Below are 21,121 nucleotides of genomic sequence, written 5' to 3'. Positions count from 1 at the left end.
CTAGAAAAGAGTTAGAAGGTGGAAAGAAACATTAGTTTCTGAGAGAACATCTGTTCTGCTCTGTAAGGCAACAGTGCATTATCTCATTTACTCCATCTATGCGAACATTCTATGATGCAAATGCTACCCAGCAAGAAAACAGCAATGTCCCCAGTCAAGGACTGACATGTGATTCCTCCTGCACTCCCTTCCATGACCTACAGAGGCATACACCCTCCAGAATCTGGGGACAAATTCGGAAGGCCTTTGAAAAGACCCCTGAAGTTTAAAAAATAAACAGAGTTGTACATCCCACAGAGCTGAGCCGGCAGACCCTAGGCCTACTCTGTGGCAGGATCTGGGCAGGCCCTGCCCACATCAGCAAGAGCCCATCCAGGAACTGACATTGGGCTCTGGAAGTTCCTCAAACATCTGTGGAGGTGCAGTGGCCTTAGTTCCTAGCACAGGTAGAAAGCTACAAACCAATTAAACCAGGATGATCTGCACTTTTCCCAACTTCCTAAGGATGATTTAGTCTACAGTATTATGGGCAGGTTCATCTTGTGTGAGTTGGACAGGGTAGAGGTATTTATTGAAGTACATACTTCACTGTGTGCCAAATCCTCTAGTGAGGACTTGAACATGGATCTTTCTATTTAATCCTTACCAATAATGTTCTCCCCCCTTTACAGATGAATAAAATCAAAAGTAAAGTAACTTGCTAAAGATTATACTACTGAAAAAGAACAGAATTTAGAGCAAGGCATCTAGCATTCTACCTTTTCTATAAGAAAGCAGGAGAAATAAGAAAAAAAAATGTATGTATATATACATGTATTAGGTTATTGCTGCAAATAGAAACTCAGGAAGGTTAAACAAGAAGCTAGTGAAAGTGATTACACAAGGGGTGGGTGGGCAGTGAGACACACACTTTGTTTTTAATATTTTTAAATTCTGATCCATGTAAATGTTTTATATTTTCAAAGAGAAAGGTTTAACTGAAAGGGAAAAAGCAAACGCTAAAGCTGAATATAAACTAATGAACATTATGGCAAGTTGATAACTTATCCACACAGAAAAAATAATTTCAAGTAAACTTTTAAAAAACTAAGTACATCCTTAGGAAGTGGATTTATTCATAATCATGTTGCTGTTGTCAGAAGAAGGTAAGAAAAACTCTTCCAATGGTACATGGCTTAATGGAAAAGTTTCTGAACACAAATCTTACATCTGTTCCTCCCTAGCTATATGTACTAGGCAAAGTATGGATAGACTCTTGAATTAGAACTAGAAAAGTCTTGAGAGAGCCACTGGTGAAAATCCAACTTTCTATTGGGTATGTGGGCCATAATTAAGTGTGAAGAGAGGGATGAGGAATACACAATGCTATATTATTTGAGTGGCGTAACTGTTATGAGCAATTGGAAAAGAAATTTTTATTTTTTAGATTCTTGACACAATCTCAATTTTTCTTCTGTAAAATGAGGAAAAATAATAAGTAATAGGTAGGCCCCATACTGTCCCCTTGCAGGCCTTTTTGGCTATCACAGTGATTAAGAGCTTATTTTTATGAATTTCATTTCAGGAAAAGGCTGATAAACACTGGACCTTGGATTCATTGTTCAAAAGTCACTTCATCAAAGGGGTTTCCTAACTACCCTGTTTAAAACTGTAAATTCTTCCTCCATCCCTTTACTTTTTCCTTTTTCTCTTCCTTCCTGACATATACCACCTCGAGACATTTATATTATTTATTTGTATGTTTATTGTTTGTACCCTGCTAGAATGTATACTTCACAAGGGTAGGCATATTGAATGACAATGAAGAGGGTTGTGTGAAGATAAAATAATGCACATAAAGGCCTCACAATTGACCAGGGGTATAGCTAACTAAAAGTTAACTATTTACATGGTTAACTTTAGTTCATGCACAGTCAATTAGAGTATCTAGTAGGTTTTGAACTTTGGCATTAGCTGTTGTCAGATCTACATAGTTCAAAAATAAAATTAATTTTACCATTCGGGAAAAAAATAAACAGAAAGACATGATTGGTCATATGGAAAATAAAAATTTTTAAAATACAGTAAGTATGCTAATGAAAACAAGGTATCCCCTATAAATTCAATCAAGAGAGCTGTGCATTTCTAAATTTGATGTTTCCACAGGATTCAGAATATATATTCAGGATACAACCAGATCAATTGTATTATCATCTGGGGAAAAAAAAAAAGAGATCTAATAAACCAAAGTGCAGTGAGTATGCTTGTCTAGAACAGAAGTTGCTATTTGGGAGTTCTGTTCCAGTTTTGTTTTGTTTGGCCTGCAGTGTTTCTTAAAAACGTGAATCCCAAACTGAAAGACTTCAAATAAAATATGGATTTCTGGTTTCTCTTGACAAATGAGAACTGGTAATGCTGAGACAGTCCTGCATGGTAACAGGCAGCCCTTGGTTTGGAGCCTGTGCTGTCCAGATCCCTACAATCTGTACCCCACGTCCTTTCCTCACTTCTGACACCTGCCCAGCTCCAGACCTTACTGAGTTTAGAGGAACAGACTGCATAGATTAAGAATTCATCTTAGTTTATCAAAAATAGTCCAACAGATAACGGTACCTGATCATTGCCCCCAAATATCTTATGGTTCATACGGGCAAGGTTTCAGGTTACCATAGCTTGATGAAAATAGCCCCCGAAAAAACATCTCATGCCCTTTGTTCTAAAGCTGGCCCACCAAAAAGCTTCTAGGTTAATGACAACATCTCTGGAGTAACTCAACCCTGCAGGAAAGACTTTTCTACACAAACAGCCTATCACAGTTCTTTAGCCAGAGATGTTTTCCAGAGTAAATTAAGAAAATGACATTTTAGTTTGTCAATCAGTACCTTGGAAGTGTTCAGTAAGAGCTCAGTTCTAAAGCCTGACTTCTTGTGAATGAACAAATAAAACTGAATTTCTGAAACTGTCAAGCACTCCAGACCAATGACTCTCAACCTTCTTGCTATTTCAGCATGCTTGCTTCGTCAGTGGCTCACATGGCCATGGTAAGGGAGAGGGATTTGTTTTGTTTTTGTTTTGACAGGGGTAGGAGGAATAGGAAGTGATTTTAAAAAAGATACTGACTACCATCTAAGCTCAAGATACCAGCCTGGTTAGTCTCCCTTTACCTGAGTGGTAAGAATCGTGTCTTATACAGTATGGCTCCAAGTGTCCACTGAACCTCTCGGTCAAATACCAGCTGGGCTGTCTGCAGGTTTGGATAGTCATAAGGAAAGTGGAATCCTTCATGAAGGATTTGGTACATCCAAGCTGACTTAAAACACTGATACCTGGAACAACAACAACAACAACATTAAAAAGAGAAGAAACATTCTAATGCCTTCCTTTGCGATAAGTCATCCCATATTCCCACTGGATCTTAGAAAAGACCCTTCTCTCCCCATTTCATCTTCGTCACTTCTAGATGGAACCAAATTTGGGAGCCTATTTTATCTCACCTTTACCAGAAAAATGAAGAACAACACTTTTATGCAGTAGTGATACTGTAACTATGTTATTCTTTTCTTTTTTAAGAACTCCTATCTTTACAGACCATGCTAAAATATCTACAAATGTAATTACATGATATTTGGGATTTGCTTAAAAATAATCCAGTCATGGTAAGAGGGTAGGTTAGTGGGTGGAAAAAGGGATGAAACAAGATTGGCCATGAGTTGATAGCTATTAATAGAGAACTTGGGTGCTGGGTTCATAGGAGTGCATTATACTATTCTATTTTTGTTTATGTTTTAAAAATTATAAACTAACATGCCTAAAAAATGGGAAGACCAATGAACCAAACTGGCAAAATGTTGATTCTTGTTGAAGATGGGTAATAGATGTATAAAGATTTATGTTACTATTCTTTATAATCTTGACTAGATCATTTGATTTCAAACCACTAGGAGAAAACTCTTTGGTAAAAAATTTCCCTTGGCTTCACTAAAATAGGCTATTTTGGCCCCCTACACCCCTAAGAATATCAAAATTTGAAATAACTAAATTCTCCCTCACTGTAAAATCCAATCTGTACTATTGTTTACTCTCTCTCTTTCATTATACTCTACCATTTACATTTTAAGGTCACATTTAAGGGAAAGGAAATACTTACTTGAGTCGATGCTCATCTGCATGCGATGAAAACAGGCCATTCTCGAATCTCTGAGTTAGTACTGACCAAGCCATGCCACAATATTCCTGGAATAACCAAAGAGAAACAGCACAACATGGAATCAAAAGCAAACTCTAAGGGTGGTGCAATGGTAGCTCAGTGGCAAGAATTCTCGCCTGCTGTGCCAGAGACCTGGGTTCGATTCCCAAAACCTACCTATGCCAAAAAAAAAAAAAAAAAAAAAAGACAAACTCTAAAACTTCTCCAAAGTCACAGCTATTCCATTTCTAAAGTTGCCTGTGGACTACTAGCAGACAAAGGAGAACAGACATTGCATATTCATTCACTGAACACACTATACACTGGCAAGTCCTATGCAAGGCAAGACCCAGAACTCAGGGGGTGTGGTGTTCTGGCTAATTTAAGTGGCCTGGTAATGCCCCTTTTTACTCCCATCACCTCTCCAAGTCTAGTACAAAACCAGCCTGACATGCTTCCTGAGTCTTTTAGGCTTCAGGGAGGGTAGGGTTAGGATTAGGAATAGCAATATCAGATGCCTAAGAGAGCTTCATTCTATTCTATCTAGGGCTGGCATTACAGAGCATATGGAACAGAGTGGTCAGAAGTCTAGCAGTGGGTTCAAGAAACATAGTAAAGTACACACTTTTTCCAGTATATTCTGAACAGTAAGTCCCCTAACTTCAATTTCTCAGAGTTTTCCAAAGATGCAGCCTGGAGACAGCAGGAAGGTTGTAGGGAAGGTAGTAAGAAAAGCAAGCAAGAATCATTTGCATGAATAGCGAGGTATGGTATACCCTCTGTTAAATTATGTGTAGTATATTTCAGGTTCCGAACATATTATAAATTTTGTCTCATTAGACACTGGATTGACTACCATGTTCAGAGGCCTTCCCCAGGTTTGCTCTGCTTAAAGTTACCTGTGTAAAATTTCTCCAGGATTCAGCTAGTAAATGGTTTGGAATTTCAAAGTAAGCAAGGTTACCTGGCTTACCTCTGTTAGTATTAAAAGGGCATTTTTGCTTCCATAAAAATAAATAAATAAATAAATAAATAAATAAATAAATAAATAAATAAATTCCTAGCACTGGCCTGCCTATGTGTTGTAATTCTCACCTAAGAAATTATTACTGTTGCTACGTTCATTCATTCTACTAAACATTTACTGAATGTCTACTACATGCCAAGTGCCATTCTAGGTACCAGGGGGATCCAACAGTGAGTAAAATAGACAAAAATCCCTGCCTTCTATCCTCTCGGGGACTCTGAAGAACTGGTCCGAGAGGTGGCCGTGCAGTTCTTCCTGGCCCAGGCCCGGAGGCAGAGACTGAGAGAGCAGCATCCAATTCAGATCTAAGAAGAGCTGATACATTTGGAACAGGAGGAGGTGGTGGCAGATGACCAGCTCAAAGTCCTGGTTGCTGGAGAGAAGGTGTTTCAAGCCTGGTGGGGACTATAGGAGGAACAGGCCATGACTACAGAACATCATCACCACAACCTGTTGGCAGGCATCCTGCAAGACACCATCAACCTTGCCACTGAGAACCAAGAGCTCCAAGCCCAGAACCAGCAGCTTCAGCAGGGTGCAGACTAGGTGAGGGGCATTCAACCTGGATTTCTGCTCTAAGGAGAAACCTGGTGATTTGGAATCCATCAAGGACAGTTTCTTCTCTCCTCATCCTTGAGGGTCTGATATGGGAGTATAAGGTGGGACACAAAAACCAACCTGACCCTCATGGATAATTAATAGACACTCCCATTCATTATTTCATTTAACCTTTTCAGCTACCTTTTATAGTAGTACCATTTGATCCTCACTTCAGAGATAAAGCATCTAAAGCTCAAAGAGGTTACATAATTGCCCAAAGACAGTCACCTAATGAATGGGCAGAGCCAGAATTCAAATTCAGGTATGGCTGGCTATAGCTCTACAATGCAGAAAAAGTGGTTTGCTAGCTTCAGTGCATCAGAATCACCTAAGGAACTTCCAAAATTATAAAGATTTTTTATAGTCTACTCTTTCAGATTTTGCTTCAGTAGGTGTGAGGTAGATCTCAGGACTCTTATTTTTTTAAAAGCTCAATAGGTACTCTACCATAGGAGCAGGGTCTGACACTCCTCTAGCCATGAGAACAGATATCTTGGAATATCTTGTGAGAGAACAGGAGTAATGAGAATAAAACTAAATTGGGATCTTAAGAGTTAAAAAAAAAAAATCCATGCCTTCATGAACCTTACATTCTAGTAGTGGGAGAGACACAATAAACAAATATACATACAAACAAACATATGTACATACACACACATATACTTATACACTGTAAGCTGGATGGCATAAATGCTCAGGGAAAAAATAAAGATGGGAAGGGAAAGAGGAAACAGGAGGGCTACAATTTTGTATTGGGTGGTCAGAGAAGGCATCACTGGGGAGATGACATTTGAGTTAAAGTAAAATACATGAAGGAACACAACCATGTAGACATCTGAAGGAAGCACATTCCAAATAGAAAGAACCACAAGTGCAACGGCTCTGAGGTGAGACTGAGATCAGCAAGGAGGTCAATAGGGATAGAGCAGAGGGAATAAGAGGTAGAGTAGTGGAAATGAGGTGTGAAAAGTAACAGAGCCAGATCATGCGAAGTATGGTGAGCTACTGTAAGGACTTATTTTTTTCTGAGTTAGATGGGGAATCATTCAAAGGTTTGGGGCAAAGGAATGATATAGTTTGTTTTTAAAGGATCACTTTAGCAGTTATATTGAGCATGGACTGAAGGACAAGGGGGCAAAAACAAGGAGGCCAGAAAGAAGGCTATTACACCAATACAAATGAGAAATACTGGTGGCCTAGACCAGTGGCAGATAGACGAATGGTAGGTGGCAGTGATGAGAAAAGATCAAAACTACTATATATTTTACAAATGGAACCAATGGGATTTCGTGGTAGGGTATTTGTGGGAGAACTACCGTGGAATTGAGGACAACTTCTAGGTTTATGGCCTGAGCAATTAGAAGAATGAGTTGCCCTTTATGGAGATGGGGCAAGACTAAGGCAGGTGTGGATCTGGGGTGGGGAGGAAAGGGGCGCAGATCAGGAACTCAGTTTTGGTTGTTACGTTTGTGATGTCTATTAGACATCCAAAGGCAGATGTTGAATCAGTTACCAGATATGTAAGTCTGAAGTTTGGGTGACAGGCCCAAGCTAGAAAGATAAACTTAGGCACCATCAGCATACAAATGGCATTTAAAGGCACGAAGCTAGATGAGATCACCCAGGAAGAGAGTGTAGAGCAAAAAGAGGCCCACAGCCTGGTTAAAGTAAAGGACTGTTTTCAAGAAAGTCTGAGCTAAAAGTAAATCTCTTTTATGTGGAAGGTTAACATATTAAGCCACAAGCGACTTAGGCAAACGATAACTTGAGCCCTTTGGTATTCAAGGGAATAAAATTTGAAGCAGAAATTTTGAGTGAGAAAAACTCAGTCCTTGCAGAGTTAGGGAGCTCTGGACACTACAAAAGAAAAAGAATATGAGGGTATTCCTGGAGGACAGAATTTCTCTGGAGGGGAAAGAGCAAATACAAACTGTTTTCCATGTTTCCTAGGGACTCCTCTTGGGAACAGATTAGTAGAGATACTGTAGATCCTATTCTATTGGAAGTCTTAGAGCAAGAGAATCCTACAGAATTATAAGAAAGCAGAAAGGAAAGAATAAAAAATCAGATTCCAAGTACATGGTTCTGTGGCAGAATGCTCACCTTTTATGGGGGAGACCCAGGTTCAATTCCTAGACCATGCACCCAAAAAAATAATAATAATAAAAAAGCAGATTCCTCCCACAAGTTTCTCTGATGATAAGCTAAATCAGGGAGATACACAAAAATTCAGAGATACATCTAAACTAAAGCAAGGAACATATATAAAATTGGCTAAATTGTGACCTATCCAGGTAACTAATGATTTATGGCCAGAAAATGCTTAAGTCCTGTATACACCCAAAGTAAACTTTTACCTCTTCTGCATTGTAAATTTTAACAAAACTTCCACCATCATTACTTTTCACAATATCCACCCAACATTTCCAGTGATTCCACACCTCTCTGGCCTCTTGACAGTTCAAGTCAAGAAAAAAGAAACAGAATTAGCTGCCTGAAACACAGCATCTCCAAAAGCACATTACAACTGGGAATACCCAGCAGGGAAAAACTGACTGTACATTACACTTTTTTACCTGCAAACATTAAACAAGACTATTGGAAAGTTGAAGGAAAAACTATTAGCCATCACATAAATTTCTGACCTGGGTGATAATTTGGATGATATGACACCCAGGGAAATCAAAGCATCATTAATTAGAAGATGGATAGTACAGCAAGCTTTTTAACTTCCTCAACTATAAAGTGTAGACTCACAGGGCTCCTACAAAGAATCAAGTAAGATCATGCATGCGAAGCCCTTTGCACAGTCCCTGGTACGAAGTTTGGCATCAAATAAATGGTCGCTGTCATCATGAGATCTTTATTATCAACACTTTACCTGAGCAGCCTTGGCAAATGTTGGTCCATGGTAGTGGCCACCGATGCGCAACACATCCTCTGTACAGTAAAAAAACTCAGAGAAACCATAGAACTCGCTGTTGTTGAAGTCAATTGGTGACTGGTAGATACCATTCAGTGAGGCCTGGCTAGTGTTGGAGCGAGCCAGCAGGGGGCTCAGCATTGCCCCGCAAGTCACCCAGTCTCCTTTTCCTCGGACATGCAGGACCTGGCTGTTCCTCTCTACCACATCTGTGAGTCCCACGGGCAGACATGGATCCAGAAATGGATTTTCAGGACTCAGACCTGTCTTCTGGCCCAGCAACCTGTCATAGTGACAAAAACAAAACATGGTACCACTGTATTCAAACTAGTCTAATGTCCTTCACAGATATCTTACTGTTTTATTTGTGATATCCCTAGAAACAAGGATGGAGTATTACAATACAGCTCCATCACATGCATATTTAATTTAAGCAAATTCAACAACAACAACAAAAAGACAGAAAAATATGGCAATGACTAATTTTTCTTAGCCTTTTAGTCAATGAGTATATTCTAAGTGTGATAGTGAAAGTAGAGACATGAACCTGTTCTCCACCCAATCTTCATTCTCAAATGTCTCTTAAAAGTACAAGGATATTAACATGCTCAGTGTGGTTCAACTGGGAAGAGACAAAGTGAGAAGGATTTGTGGAGGGCTTCCCAAAGAGGGGAGGGCCATGGCAGATTTGACTGGGCAGAGAGGGATGGGGATAAAAAGAGGAGGGATAGATTTTGATTCCCACCATGGCCATTGCACATTTAAGTGATTATTTAAAGTTTGTATCTGCCTAAAAACAGTATTCTTATTCCCAAACAGATTAATATGCAGCTCTGGCAGAGCATGGAAATTAAGTAGAAATCAAATAACTTTGCCAACTACAGCCGATTATTCATAAGTTCCTTCACACACAGAGGTTGAAGAGTGGACTTCCTGGGAATGAAGATGCACGCCCACAAGTGTAAAGATTGAAGAAGGAAATGGGAACAAGGTAATGTACAAAATGCCCTGGAACAACTGGAACCTGACTATTTTAAGGACACGAAGCTAAGGAAAATAAAAAATCATTCTCAAGAAGAGAGAAACTTCAAATTTTTGAGAGCCAGATGGTAGCACAGATTTCTCAAGTAGATTAGGAGTTATGCAAGATATGCCTTTTATTCATCAATCTCCTGAATTAGGTAACTTAGGTACCTGGCAAGAAAATACCAGTCATAGGAAGAAGATAAAGCCTGAAGTTCTGAGACAGCAGAACAACAAAAGAGGAAAATGGAATATGAAGCACAGTAGCTAATTAAGAAAGAAGAAAATAAAATTGGTGTGGAACTCTTATAACAAATGTGCTTGCAAGTCATAATACCAGTAGGAGAAATCTGAGCTTCACCATACAAGCAACATTTGTATGGACTTAAAGAGTATTTTAAGAATACAAACACACTGCTTGATTTTAATGGATTCATCAGGCCATCTAAGACACCAGAATTCTCCCAAAATGCACTGAATTTCTTAATGGTTGAGATTTTGAGAGAATCATCTTTTTCAATGTACTCTGAATATAAGACAATTATGGTAGGGAAATAATTACAATTGGATTATACCAGCACCTCTTCAGGCTAATGTTTCTAGCTAAATGAGTGAATGTAAACAATTTTATGGTGGAAAACAACTGTGGTATCTATTATGCTTTCTTACAATGTTACATGATAGAAGAAATAATTTTTAATATTCAAAAATTAAAAAAAAACTATTTGTACGTAATGGTCTAATTATTTCATCTGGTACTCAAGTTAATCATCCGTCCAAAGTTGTAAGAAAAACTGGAAATGCTGGACTTGATGGCAGACAATTTTAAAGGTTTATTTTGACTACACATTTTTCTTTCATCTTTTATGCAAGTGATTATGGTACCTAACTCTCAGAAAGACGTGACTCCACTGTGATTCACCATGCCTTGAGCCCTTCCATGTATAAGAAACTGCAAGGAACTGCATTATACTTCACATTTTAAATTAACAATTTACTTAATCTCAATTATCCATGATGCCATGTCTGTAAATGGGACACAGCAAGAGCACACCAGGGTTCATCTATCTTAGCAGGACATAAATATTTTTTTCTAATATCTGCAGTCTGACAACATTCTATTTTAGAAACTCACATCCCATGTCAAATGTACCTGTTTTTGTTAAGAGTTTCATTCAACACAAGGTCTTCATAGCGCTGCCGGGCAAAGTTGCCCCCAAAACCTAGAAAAGTCGTGACATAAACCCTGTACACGTGTTCAGTGTGCTGCACGTCACAACCCAGGTTGAATTCAGCCAGCAAAATCTTGGCAGCTTCTTCCTATAATCCAATGAAAAAAGCAAAGAGGATTTTAGTTTGGTTAGTTTCTAGAAAGCTATGACATTGCTAATAACCCAAGGCTTCATTTGCTATAACTACTTTTTTTTTTAAATTTTTTTATTAATCAAAAAAAAGAAAAGAAATTAACACAACATTTAGAAATCATTCCATTCTACACATGCACTCAGTAATTCTCAGTATCATCACATAGATGTATGATCATCATTTCTTAGTACATTTGCATCGATTTAGGAAAAGAACTAGCAAAACAGCAGAAAAAGATATAGAATGTTAATATAGAGAAGAGAATTAAAATAATACTACTAATAAAAAATATATATATATAAAAAAGGAAAAAGAAAAAAACAAAAACAAAAGATACAAACAAACAAACAAACAAACAAAAAACTATATTTCAGGTGCAGCTTCATTCAGTGTTCCAACATAGTTACATTACACTTAGGTATTATTGTGCTGTCCATTTTTGAGTTTTTGTATCTAGTCCTGTTACACAGTCTGTATCCCTTCAGCTCCAATTACCCATTATTTTACCCTGTTTCTAACTCCTGCTGGTCTCTGTTACCAATGATATATTCCAAGCTGATTCTCGGATGTCGGTTCACATCAGTGGGACCATACAGTATTTGTCCTTTAGTTTTTGGCTAGACTCACTCAGCATAATGTTCTCTAGGTCCATCCATGTTATTACATGCTTCATAAGTTTAGTCTGTCTTAAAGCTGCATAATATTCCATCATAGGTATACGCCACAGTTTGTTTAGCCACTCGTCTGTTGATGGACATTTTGGCTGTTTCCATCTCTTTGCAATTGTAGATAATGCTGCTATAAACACTGGTGTGCAAATGTCCGTCTGTGTCTTTGCCCTTAAGTCCTTTGAGTAGATACCTAGCAGTGGTATTACTGGGTCGTAATCCATTCTGCCAGTCTATGTCTTTTGATTGGGAAATTCAGTCCATTAACTTTTAGTGCTATTACTGTTTGGATAATATTTTCCTCTACCATTTTGGCTTTTGTATTATATATATCATATCTGATTTTCCTTCTTTCTACACTTTACTCCATACCTCTCTCTTCTGTCTTTTCGTATCTGACTCTAGTGCTCCCTTTAGTATTTCTTGCAGAGCTGGTCTCTTGGTCACAAATTCTCTCAGTGACTTTTTGTCTATAAATGTTTTAATTTCTCCTTCATTTTTGAAGGACAATTTTGCTGGATATAGAAATCTTGGTTGGCAGTTTTTCTCTTTTAGTAATTTAAATATATCATCCCACTGTCTTCTAGCTTCCATGGTTTCTGCTGAGAAATCTACACATAGTCTTATTGGGTTTCCCTTGTATGTGACAGATTCTTTTTCTCTTGCTGCTTTCAAGATCCTCTCTTTCTCTTTGACCTCTGACATTGTAACTAGTAAGTGTCTTGGAGAACGCCTATTTGGGTCTATTCTCTTTGGGGTGCGCTGCACTTCTTGGATCTGTAATTTTAGGTCTTTCATAAGAGTTGGGAAATTTTCAGTGATAATTTCTTCCATTAGTTTTTCTCCTCCTTTTCCCTTCTCTTCTCCTTCTGGGACACCCACAACACGTATATTTGTGCGCTTCATATTGTCATTCAGTTCCCTGATCCCCTGCTCAAGTTTTTCCATTCTTTTTCCTATAGTTTCTGTTTCTTTTTGGAATTCAGATGTTCCATCCTCCAGTTCACTAATTGTAGCTTCTGTCTCTTTAGATCTACCATTGTAGGTATCCATTGTTTTTTCCATTTTTTCTTCTTTGTCCTTCACTCCCATAAGTTCTGTGATTTGTTTTTTCAGATTTTCTATTTCTTCTTTTTGTTCAGCCCATGTCTTCTTCATGTCCTCCCTCAATATATTGATTTGGTTTTTGAAGAGTTTTTCCATTTCTGTTCGTATATTCAGCATTAGTTGTCTCAGCTCCTGTATCTCATTTGAACTATTGGTTTGTTCCTTTGACTGGGCCATATCTTCAATTTTCCGAGCGTCATCCATTATTTTCTGCTGGTGTCTGGGCATTTGATCAGATTTCCCTGGGTGTGGGACCCGGCTGGTTGAAAGGTTTTTCTATGAAATCTCTGGGCTCTGTTTTTCTTTTCCTGCCCAGTAGGTGGCGCTCGTGGCGCTCGTCTGTCTGCAGGTCCCACCAGTAAAAGATGCTGTGGCTCCTTTAACTTGCCAATCCGAATCTCGCAGTCGGCCCAGGAAACCGCGCGTGGAGGGGGGGGTCGCTGGCCGCCGCGGCTTGGGGGAGTGCCAGTCCAAATTGCCCAGCTGGCCCGAGACGCCAAGCGTGGTGGGAGGGCCCCGCTATCCAACATTCCCAGTCAGACCGGGGAGCCACGTGCGTAGAGGGGACCCCAGTCGCCAGCCGCCCTGGCCGGGAAAACGCGCGCCCCTCGGGTATCTCACCGCAGCGGATTCTCCCTGCCCATTCAGCCGTTCCAGAATGCGGTACACTGTCTTTTTGGTCTCTGTCGTGTCTCCGGGAGCTGTTTCGTATTGTTTCTGTTTCTTTAGTTGCTGTTCTGGAGGAGGAACTAGGACCCATGCGTCTTACTAAGCCGCCATCTTCTCCGGAAGTTCACAACTTCCGCTATAACTACTTTTAAAATAACTTGTAGCATTCTTTCATCCTCATAATATCAATTTAAACAAAGACAAATTAACAACACTGCACAAAAAAGTACAAATTAAGAATGAAATACCAAATTAGAAACTAAAATACTATCAGTACCTACATAAGAGGTAGAATTATCATTGATGATGTCATTTTCTTACATATATTTTTCTGTATTTTCCAATTCTCCACAATAGGATGCATCTTTTATTTTATTATACTCAGAAAAAATCATTTCATAAAAATTGATATAAGAAGCCACATTCTGATCAAGATAACAGAGTGAGAAACCTCAGAACTCTGTCCTCCCACAGAAGTTCTGAACAACTAGCATGAACTGGCAGAAATATCTTTCTAAAAGTTCTAGAAAACAATTAAAGGACTGAAATAATAGGGTAAGTACCAAATGAAGAAAAAGGCTAAGGTGGGTACAGTGGGGTGCACAGGTGGTTCGGTGGTAGAATTCTTGCCTGCCACGTGAGAGACCCAGGTTTGATTCCTGGCTCATACACCAAAACAAAAAAAGAAAAGAAAAAAAAAAGTTGTGAACAAAATTCCCTATGATATACATATTACATATCTGCCTCTGTGTATGTGTATTTATAGATATAGAAATATATATATATATATATAGGGAGATACATTTAGAAAAAAAAAGCAGGTAGTATCTCACGGTACTCTGGCTGGCCCCTCTCCCACCCTTCACCAGCTAGACATGGAGCTGGCCTACACTTCTGGTGAGGATCCTTGGTCTTGTTCCAAAGCAAGCAGAGTAACCCTAATGCACATACATACTGGAAGCATGTATGTCTGGCCCACTCTTTCTGGTGGTGGCCTGAAGGGCATGTGTGCTGGTTTGAAAGGAAGTATGCCCCCTAAGAAAAGCCATGTTTTAATATAAGTCCCATTTCATAAAGGTAGAATAATCTCTATTCAATGCTGTATGTTTGAAACTGTAATGAGATCATCTCCCTGGATGATGTGATTTAGTCAAGAGTGGTTGTTAAACTGGATTAAGGGACGACATGTCTCCACCCATTTGGGTGGGTCTTGATTGGCTTACTGGAGTCCTATAAAAGAGGAAACACTTTGGAGGATAAGAGATTCAGAGAGAGCAGCACACGAAGTAGAGAGTCCACCAGCCAGCGACCTTTGGAGATGAAGAAGGAAAACACCTCCTGGGGAGCTTCATGAAACCAGAAGCCAGGAGAGAAAGATAGCAGATGACTCCGTATTTGCCATGTGTCCTTCCAGCTGAGAGAGAAACCCTGAACTTCATCGACCTTCATGAACCAAGGTGTCTTTCCCTGGATGCCTTTGGTTGGACATTTCTATAGGCTTGTTGTAATTGGGACATTTTCTCAGCCTTAGAACTGTAAACTAACAACTCATTAAATTCTCCTTTTAAAAAGCCATTCCATTCCTGGTATATTGCATTCTGACAGCTAGCAAACTAGAACAGCATGCTATTCCAGAACTTGTCCTGTGTGCAGAAGGCACCACATGGAACTCTCCTACAGAATACTGGGGGAGAGCAGTCAAGTTTTACTGCCTGGGGCAAGGAATTGCTGGCTGTAGGACAGATAGTGCAGTGTCTGGGATAGTGAGGGAACTGTTTCCTAAGAAAAAGGGGACATTTAGCTAAATGCACACGATATAGTACAGAAAGGACCAGGGAGGCCCCCAGGCCCCTACATTTTGGCCTGAGGCTATTCTTTAAGTCACATACAGATAAACCCTGAAGGAGAGTACCTGTACAGGTCAATTTCAAAGACTGCAAAAGGTGTTTACTTTTTTCCTTCTTTATTTTTTTTTGTTGTTAGCTCCTGGCATTTGAAGAAAGCCCTGTCATAGCACTAGCTGAACACAAGCTTAAGGAACAGATGCCTCAGAGTCTAAACTCCAGCACTAACACATTAAAATATCAAAACATCAAGGTTTAAACAAAAGTTTATAAAACATACAAGGAAACAGGGAGCAATGACCCAGGAAAAGGAGAAAATTACAGCATTAGAAATCATGAATGAAGAGGATCAGATCTGGGACATTCCATACAAAGACTTTTTAAAATGGTCCTAAATAGGTTCAAAGAGTTAAAGGAAAATATGGACAAAGAATTAAAATAAATCAGGAAAATGATAGATAAACACAAAGAAAATCTCAATAGAGAGATAGAAATTATGAAAAGGGACCAAACAAAGCTGAAGACCACAGTAGCAGAAATTAAATATTCCCTTGAGGAGTTTAACAGCAGACTGGAGCTGGCAGAAGAAACAATCAATAGATTTGAAGATAAGACTGTTGAAATCGTTCATTTGAACAAGCAAAAGGAAGAAAGAATGAAGGTGAAAGAGCCTGAGAAACCAATATAAATATTGTGGGGGATGAAGAAGCAGAAACAGAGAAAGGGACAGAGAATATTCAAAGAAAGAATGGCTGGAAACTTCCCAAATTTAACAAAAGTCATAACTATACATATCCAAGATGCTCAACAAACTCCAAACAGGATAAACCCAAATGAACTCACACCACACCATGTTATAATCACACTGCTGAATGCCAAAGATAAAGAGAGGATTCTGAGAACCCTAAGAAAGATGTAACATGTCACATACATGTAAGCCTCCATATGATTAACTGCTGATTTTTCATTGAAAACCATGGAAGCAAGAAGGCAATGGGAAGACATTTAAAGTGCTGAACGTGAAAAATTGCCAACCAATAATTCTATATCTGGTAAAACTGTCATTCAAAAACAAGGGAGATATTAAGACATTCCCAGATAACTAAAAGCTGAAGGATTTTATCACCACTAGACTAGCCCTACAAGAAGTGCTAAAGGGAGTCCAGTAGGTTGAAAGGAAAGGGCACTGACAATTGACTGAAGCCACATAAAGAAATAATTCTCTCCAGTAAAGATAATGACATGGGTAAATATAAATACCAGTACTATCAGATTCTGATTTGTAACTCCATTTTTTACTTCCTGTAGGATCTAAGAGGCAAATGCATAAAATATAATGATAAATTAATGGTTTGGGACTCAAAATGTATAAATATGTAATCTGTGACAAGAATTTCATAAAGGTGGTGGACAGAGAGTACAGGAACATAGTTTATGTATGCTATTGCAATTAATTTGGTGTCAAAGGAAACAAGATTGCTATAGATTTAGGATGTTAAATTTAAATGCCATGGAACTACAAAGTAAAGATCAGAGAATATGCAAAACTCATAGAGACAGAAAATAGAGTACAGGTTACTAGGAGCTGGGGGAAGGCACAAAAGGAGTTAATGCAAAATGAGGGTAGCCACTTCTGCTTGGGGTGAAGGAAAAGTTCTAGTAATGGATGGTGGTGAGGGTACTACAACATCACCAATGTGATTAATCCACTGAATGGTATGTTTGGGTGGGGTTGTGATGGAAAGATTTACATTGTATATGTTTCTACAGTTAAAAAAAAAAGAAAGAAAGAAATATAAACTAAAGAAATGACAAGCAAATGCAATAGATGATATTGGATGGGATCTAAGAATGGAGGAGAGAAGGTACATTGTATATGTTTCTACAGTAAAAAAAAAAGAAAGAAAGAAATATAAACTAAAGAAATGACAAGCAAATGCAATAGATGATATTGGATGGGATCTAAGAATGGAGGAGAGAAGGCTCAAAAGGACATTATTCAGACATAAGGAAAAACTGGAATATAAAATATAAACTTTATATCAATGTTAAATTTCTTGAACTTGATGACTGCATTTTGGGCAATTACATAGGTGAATATCCTTGTTTTGGGAAATGTACATGGGTGTTGTATGTTCAAGAATTATGATGTATGCAGCTTGTTCTCAAAATAGAAAACAGATGGATGGATGGATAAATGGATAGATGGAATCATATGGTGAAAGTGACTGAAAGTTAAAATTGGTGGGGATATGGGGATCTGGAGGTGTGGGAATATGTTAGCATTCTCTGTATGGGGCTTGTATTATTTTTGCACGTATCCCTCAGGTATAAAATGCTTTCAAAATAAAAATTTTAAATTAATGATTTAATATAAGGAATTTAGGGGCTCGTAATGAGATTTATTCTATGTCCTTTTCTAAAACTATTTTAAAAGCCCTAATGTTCCTTGAGACAAGTTTGGAGGTTGAGGGAAAGTTCAATATTATGGTACCTCCAATGAAAAAGTGCTGTTTGTCTTCTTCTTGGCCCACAGGTACAGTGGTTGAGTTAATCATATTCCTCAGTTCATGTCATATTAACATGGTAAAGCCCCTCTTTTGTTTTATTCATTTATTCCCTTTTATCCTCATACCCTACTTACCACCCCTGCCACAGGCAACCATTCTAATGTACTTAGTGTTTAATTTTGGTTTGTATGTGTCATTCTAAAATACGTTTTATTGTTTTGAATGCATTTATTTTTAATTTTTGAAAATGCTATTGTGCCCAGCAATTCCACTCCTACATATTTACCCAAAATAATTAAAAACTTATGTCTCCACAAAATTGTGTGTGTGAATTTTCATGCATTCTTATCCAAAATAGCTAAAAAGTGGGAAAAAATGCAAATGGCCATCAACTGATAAATGGATAAACAAAATGTAGTAGAGTCATAGAATTGAATGTTATTCAATTCTAAAAAGGAATAAGGTATTTACTGATCCCTGCTACAACATAGATGAACCTTGAAAACATTTTGCTAAGCAAAAGAAGCCAGACACAAAAGCCCACATATTGACTGATTTCATTTATAATAAATGCCCAAAACAGGCCAATCCAGAGACAAAAAATAAATTAATGGTTGCCAAGGAGAGGGGAGAATGGGAAGTGACTGGTAACGAATACAGGGTTCTTTGGGGTGTTATGAAAATGTTTTGTAATTAGATAGTGGTGGTTGCACAACTTTGTGAATATATTAAAAAACACTGAATACACAAAGAATACATAGGGCATCTAGAATTACGTAAATTTAAAATGCTATTTTGTTATGTCTCATTGTTTCTTTCTTTCAATGCCTAGATCTATCTTTAAGATGCATCCTAATGCTATGTGTACATCTAATTTGTTGCTTACAAGTACACTTTACACCAATGCTGCTTTCTAAATCTGCAGGTAAAAAGTAACTCAAGACTTTAAGTCCCAGTGCCATTTGTCATCTAACCTTATTATCAGAATAATGCTTTCATTTTATCTGTTGAATGCATACTTAAAATACAGATTAAAACGTTTCACAACCTAGTTCCCTAAATCTCTACCCCTAGCAAAGCCTTCTCTGCTGAGTGTCAAACCCTCATTTTCCACAGTCCTGCTGGATATTTTGACATTGTGTTCCTTGGATATCTCAAATTCAACTTTTACCCAAAACTGAGCACACTCGTTGCAGGATTTCAGAGCTGGAAGACCAGAGAAATGCTCTTAACCAAACCACTCAGGACCATATTTGCTCAGTGTTAACCATGTCCTCCTCCCCGTGGCCCCTTTCTCAGTGACTGGGGTCCTCACCCTTCTAGTTGAACCCTTTATAATACTGGCCATCCCTCTCTTCCTTACCCATGTCACCACAACTAATTACCAAATTCCACTGTTTTTGTTACACCCAAAATATCCCTTAAAGTATGTCTCTTCCTTTCCATTTCCACACACAATATTGTCTACTTCAGCCACACATTTCCTCTTCCTAAACTATTATAAAAGACTTTTAACCAGGTTCCCTGACCCTTATTTCTTTCACCTACTTCCAATAAAATTATTTTCCTGAAAAACAGATCTGATCACAGTCACTCAGATAATATAATCAAACAATTTAGAGGTGGGAGGACCTTCAGAGTTTAGTTATTTATAGATAATGAAATTGAAGCCCATATTATGTCTAGCTCAAAAATCTTTGCTGAGTTCCTAATATAACTTTATGTGGACAGCTTAACTGAACACCATAAGTACATGGAACCTTGAGTAGAGCATAAGATTTTGTAAGTTTGTCCAGTGTGATGCCCCAATAAATCTGAGAGTGATTTGAACAGTTAGCAAAAAAAGTATTTTCAAAGTACCCTTGGGGGAATGGTGAGAAAGGGGGAAAATTCAACTTCCCCAAGGGGAGAATCATGATATTCTCACAAGCAGTGTGGACAACCAAAGCAACAGGCTGAATCCCCAATCTTGGAGTTTGTTCATATGAAACTTAACCCCACAAAGGATAGGTCAAGCCTACTTAAAATCAGGCCTAAGAGTCACCCCCAAGAGAGTCTCTTTTGTTGCTCAGATGTGGCCTCTCTCTCCAGCCAACATAACAAGCAAACTCACTGCCCTCCCCCTGTCTACATGGAACATGACTCCCAGGGGTGTGAACCTTCCTGGCAATGCGGAACAGAAATCCTTGAATGAGCTGGGACTCAGCATCAAGGGATTGAGAAAACCTTTTTGACGAAAAGGGGGAAGAGTGAAATGAGACAAAATAAACTGTCAATGGCTGAGAGATTCCAAACAGAGCTGAGAGGTTATCCTGGAGGTTATTCTTACACATTAAATAGATATCACCCATTAGTCAAGATGTAATGGAGAGGCTGGAGGGAACTGCCTGAAAATGTAGATCTGTGTTTCAGTAGCCATGTTTCTTGAAGATGATTGTATAATGATATAGCATTCACAATGTGACTGTGTGATTATGAAAATCTTGTGTCTGATGCTCCTTTTATCTACTTTATCAATAGATGAGTAAAACATATAGAATAAAAATAAATAATAGGGGGAACAATGTTAAAATAAATTTAGATTGAAATGCTAGTGATCGATGAAAGGGAGGGGTAAAGGGTGTGGTGTGTATGAATTTTTTTCTGTTGTCTTTTTATTTCTTCTTCTGAATTGATGCAAATTTTCTAGGAAATGATCACGATGATGAATATGCAACTATATGATGATATTGTGAATTACTGATTATATATGTAGAATGAAAAAAAAACCTTTGCTGATCCCCTATAAAGACTCCTCATTATCTAACTCCATCTTACCTTTCCAACCTTACCTACTACCACACACTTGAAAACCCTATACTGCAGCACACCATTCACCATTGCCTGGACATTCTGGGCTCTTTGCTGCTTTCTCTGTGCCTTTGTACATACTGTTGCCTCTATGTAGATGGTCTCCCCTCAGTCTCTGATATACAAAAGCCTACTATCTTCCAAAGCCCAGGTAATTAAGTGGCATGGTGCTCATTCAAGCCTCTGTAAGTGGAGGTGACCCCTTCTAGTCCCCACATTGACACAGATTTCTATTTGGAGCAGTGAGGACAATGTTCTCATAAGGGCAATTTTGCCTTACCCACCCCCTACCCTTGCCAAGCATATCTGGTCAAGTCTAGAGATATCTGGAGACATAATAACTACACAAAATCAAATGTCCACTGGGGTA

At 38.5% G+C, this 21,121-nt stretch overlaps 1 protein-coding gene and 1 pseudogene across 1 annotated transcript in view; one reads left to right on the top strand and one right to left on the bottom strand.

The window, feature by feature from the left end:
• The window catches only part of ENTPD7 (ectonucleoside triphosphate diphosphohydrolase 7), an 82,664-nt gene that overhangs the window by 9,029 nt on the left and 52,514 nt on the right, over nucleotides 1–21,121 (bottom strand). Inside the window, exons 10-13 of the mRNA XM_077125713.1 lie at nucleotides 10,892–11,058; nucleotides 8,674–8,998; nucleotides 4,127–4,212; nucleotides 3,144–3,305 (exon numbers count right to left, since the gene is read on the bottom strand). Coding sequence (XP_076981828.1) covers nucleotides 3,144–3,305; nucleotides 4,127–4,212; nucleotides 8,674–8,998; nucleotides 10,892–11,058 — 740 coding nt within the window. The remainder of the gene's footprint in view (nucleotides 1–3,143; nucleotides 3,306–4,126; nucleotides 4,213–8,673; nucleotides 8,999–10,891; nucleotides 11,059–21,121) is intronic.
• LOC143654559 (receptor-binding cancer antigen expressed on SiSo cells pseudogene) lies at nucleotides 9,320–10,050 on the top strand (annotated as a pseudogene).

Source organism: Tamandua tetradactyla, chromosome 13 (genome assembly GCF_023851605.1).
Source record: "Tamandua tetradactyla isolate mTamTet1 chromosome 13, mTamTet1.pri, whole genome shotgun sequence".
In the NCBI taxonomy this organism is placed as follows: Eukaryota; Metazoa; Chordata; class Mammalia; order Pilosa; family Myrmecophagidae; genus Tamandua; species Tamandua tetradactyla.
Note: the sequence above shows the minus strand (reverse complement) of the source record. Positions and strands in the feature narration are given on the sequence as shown.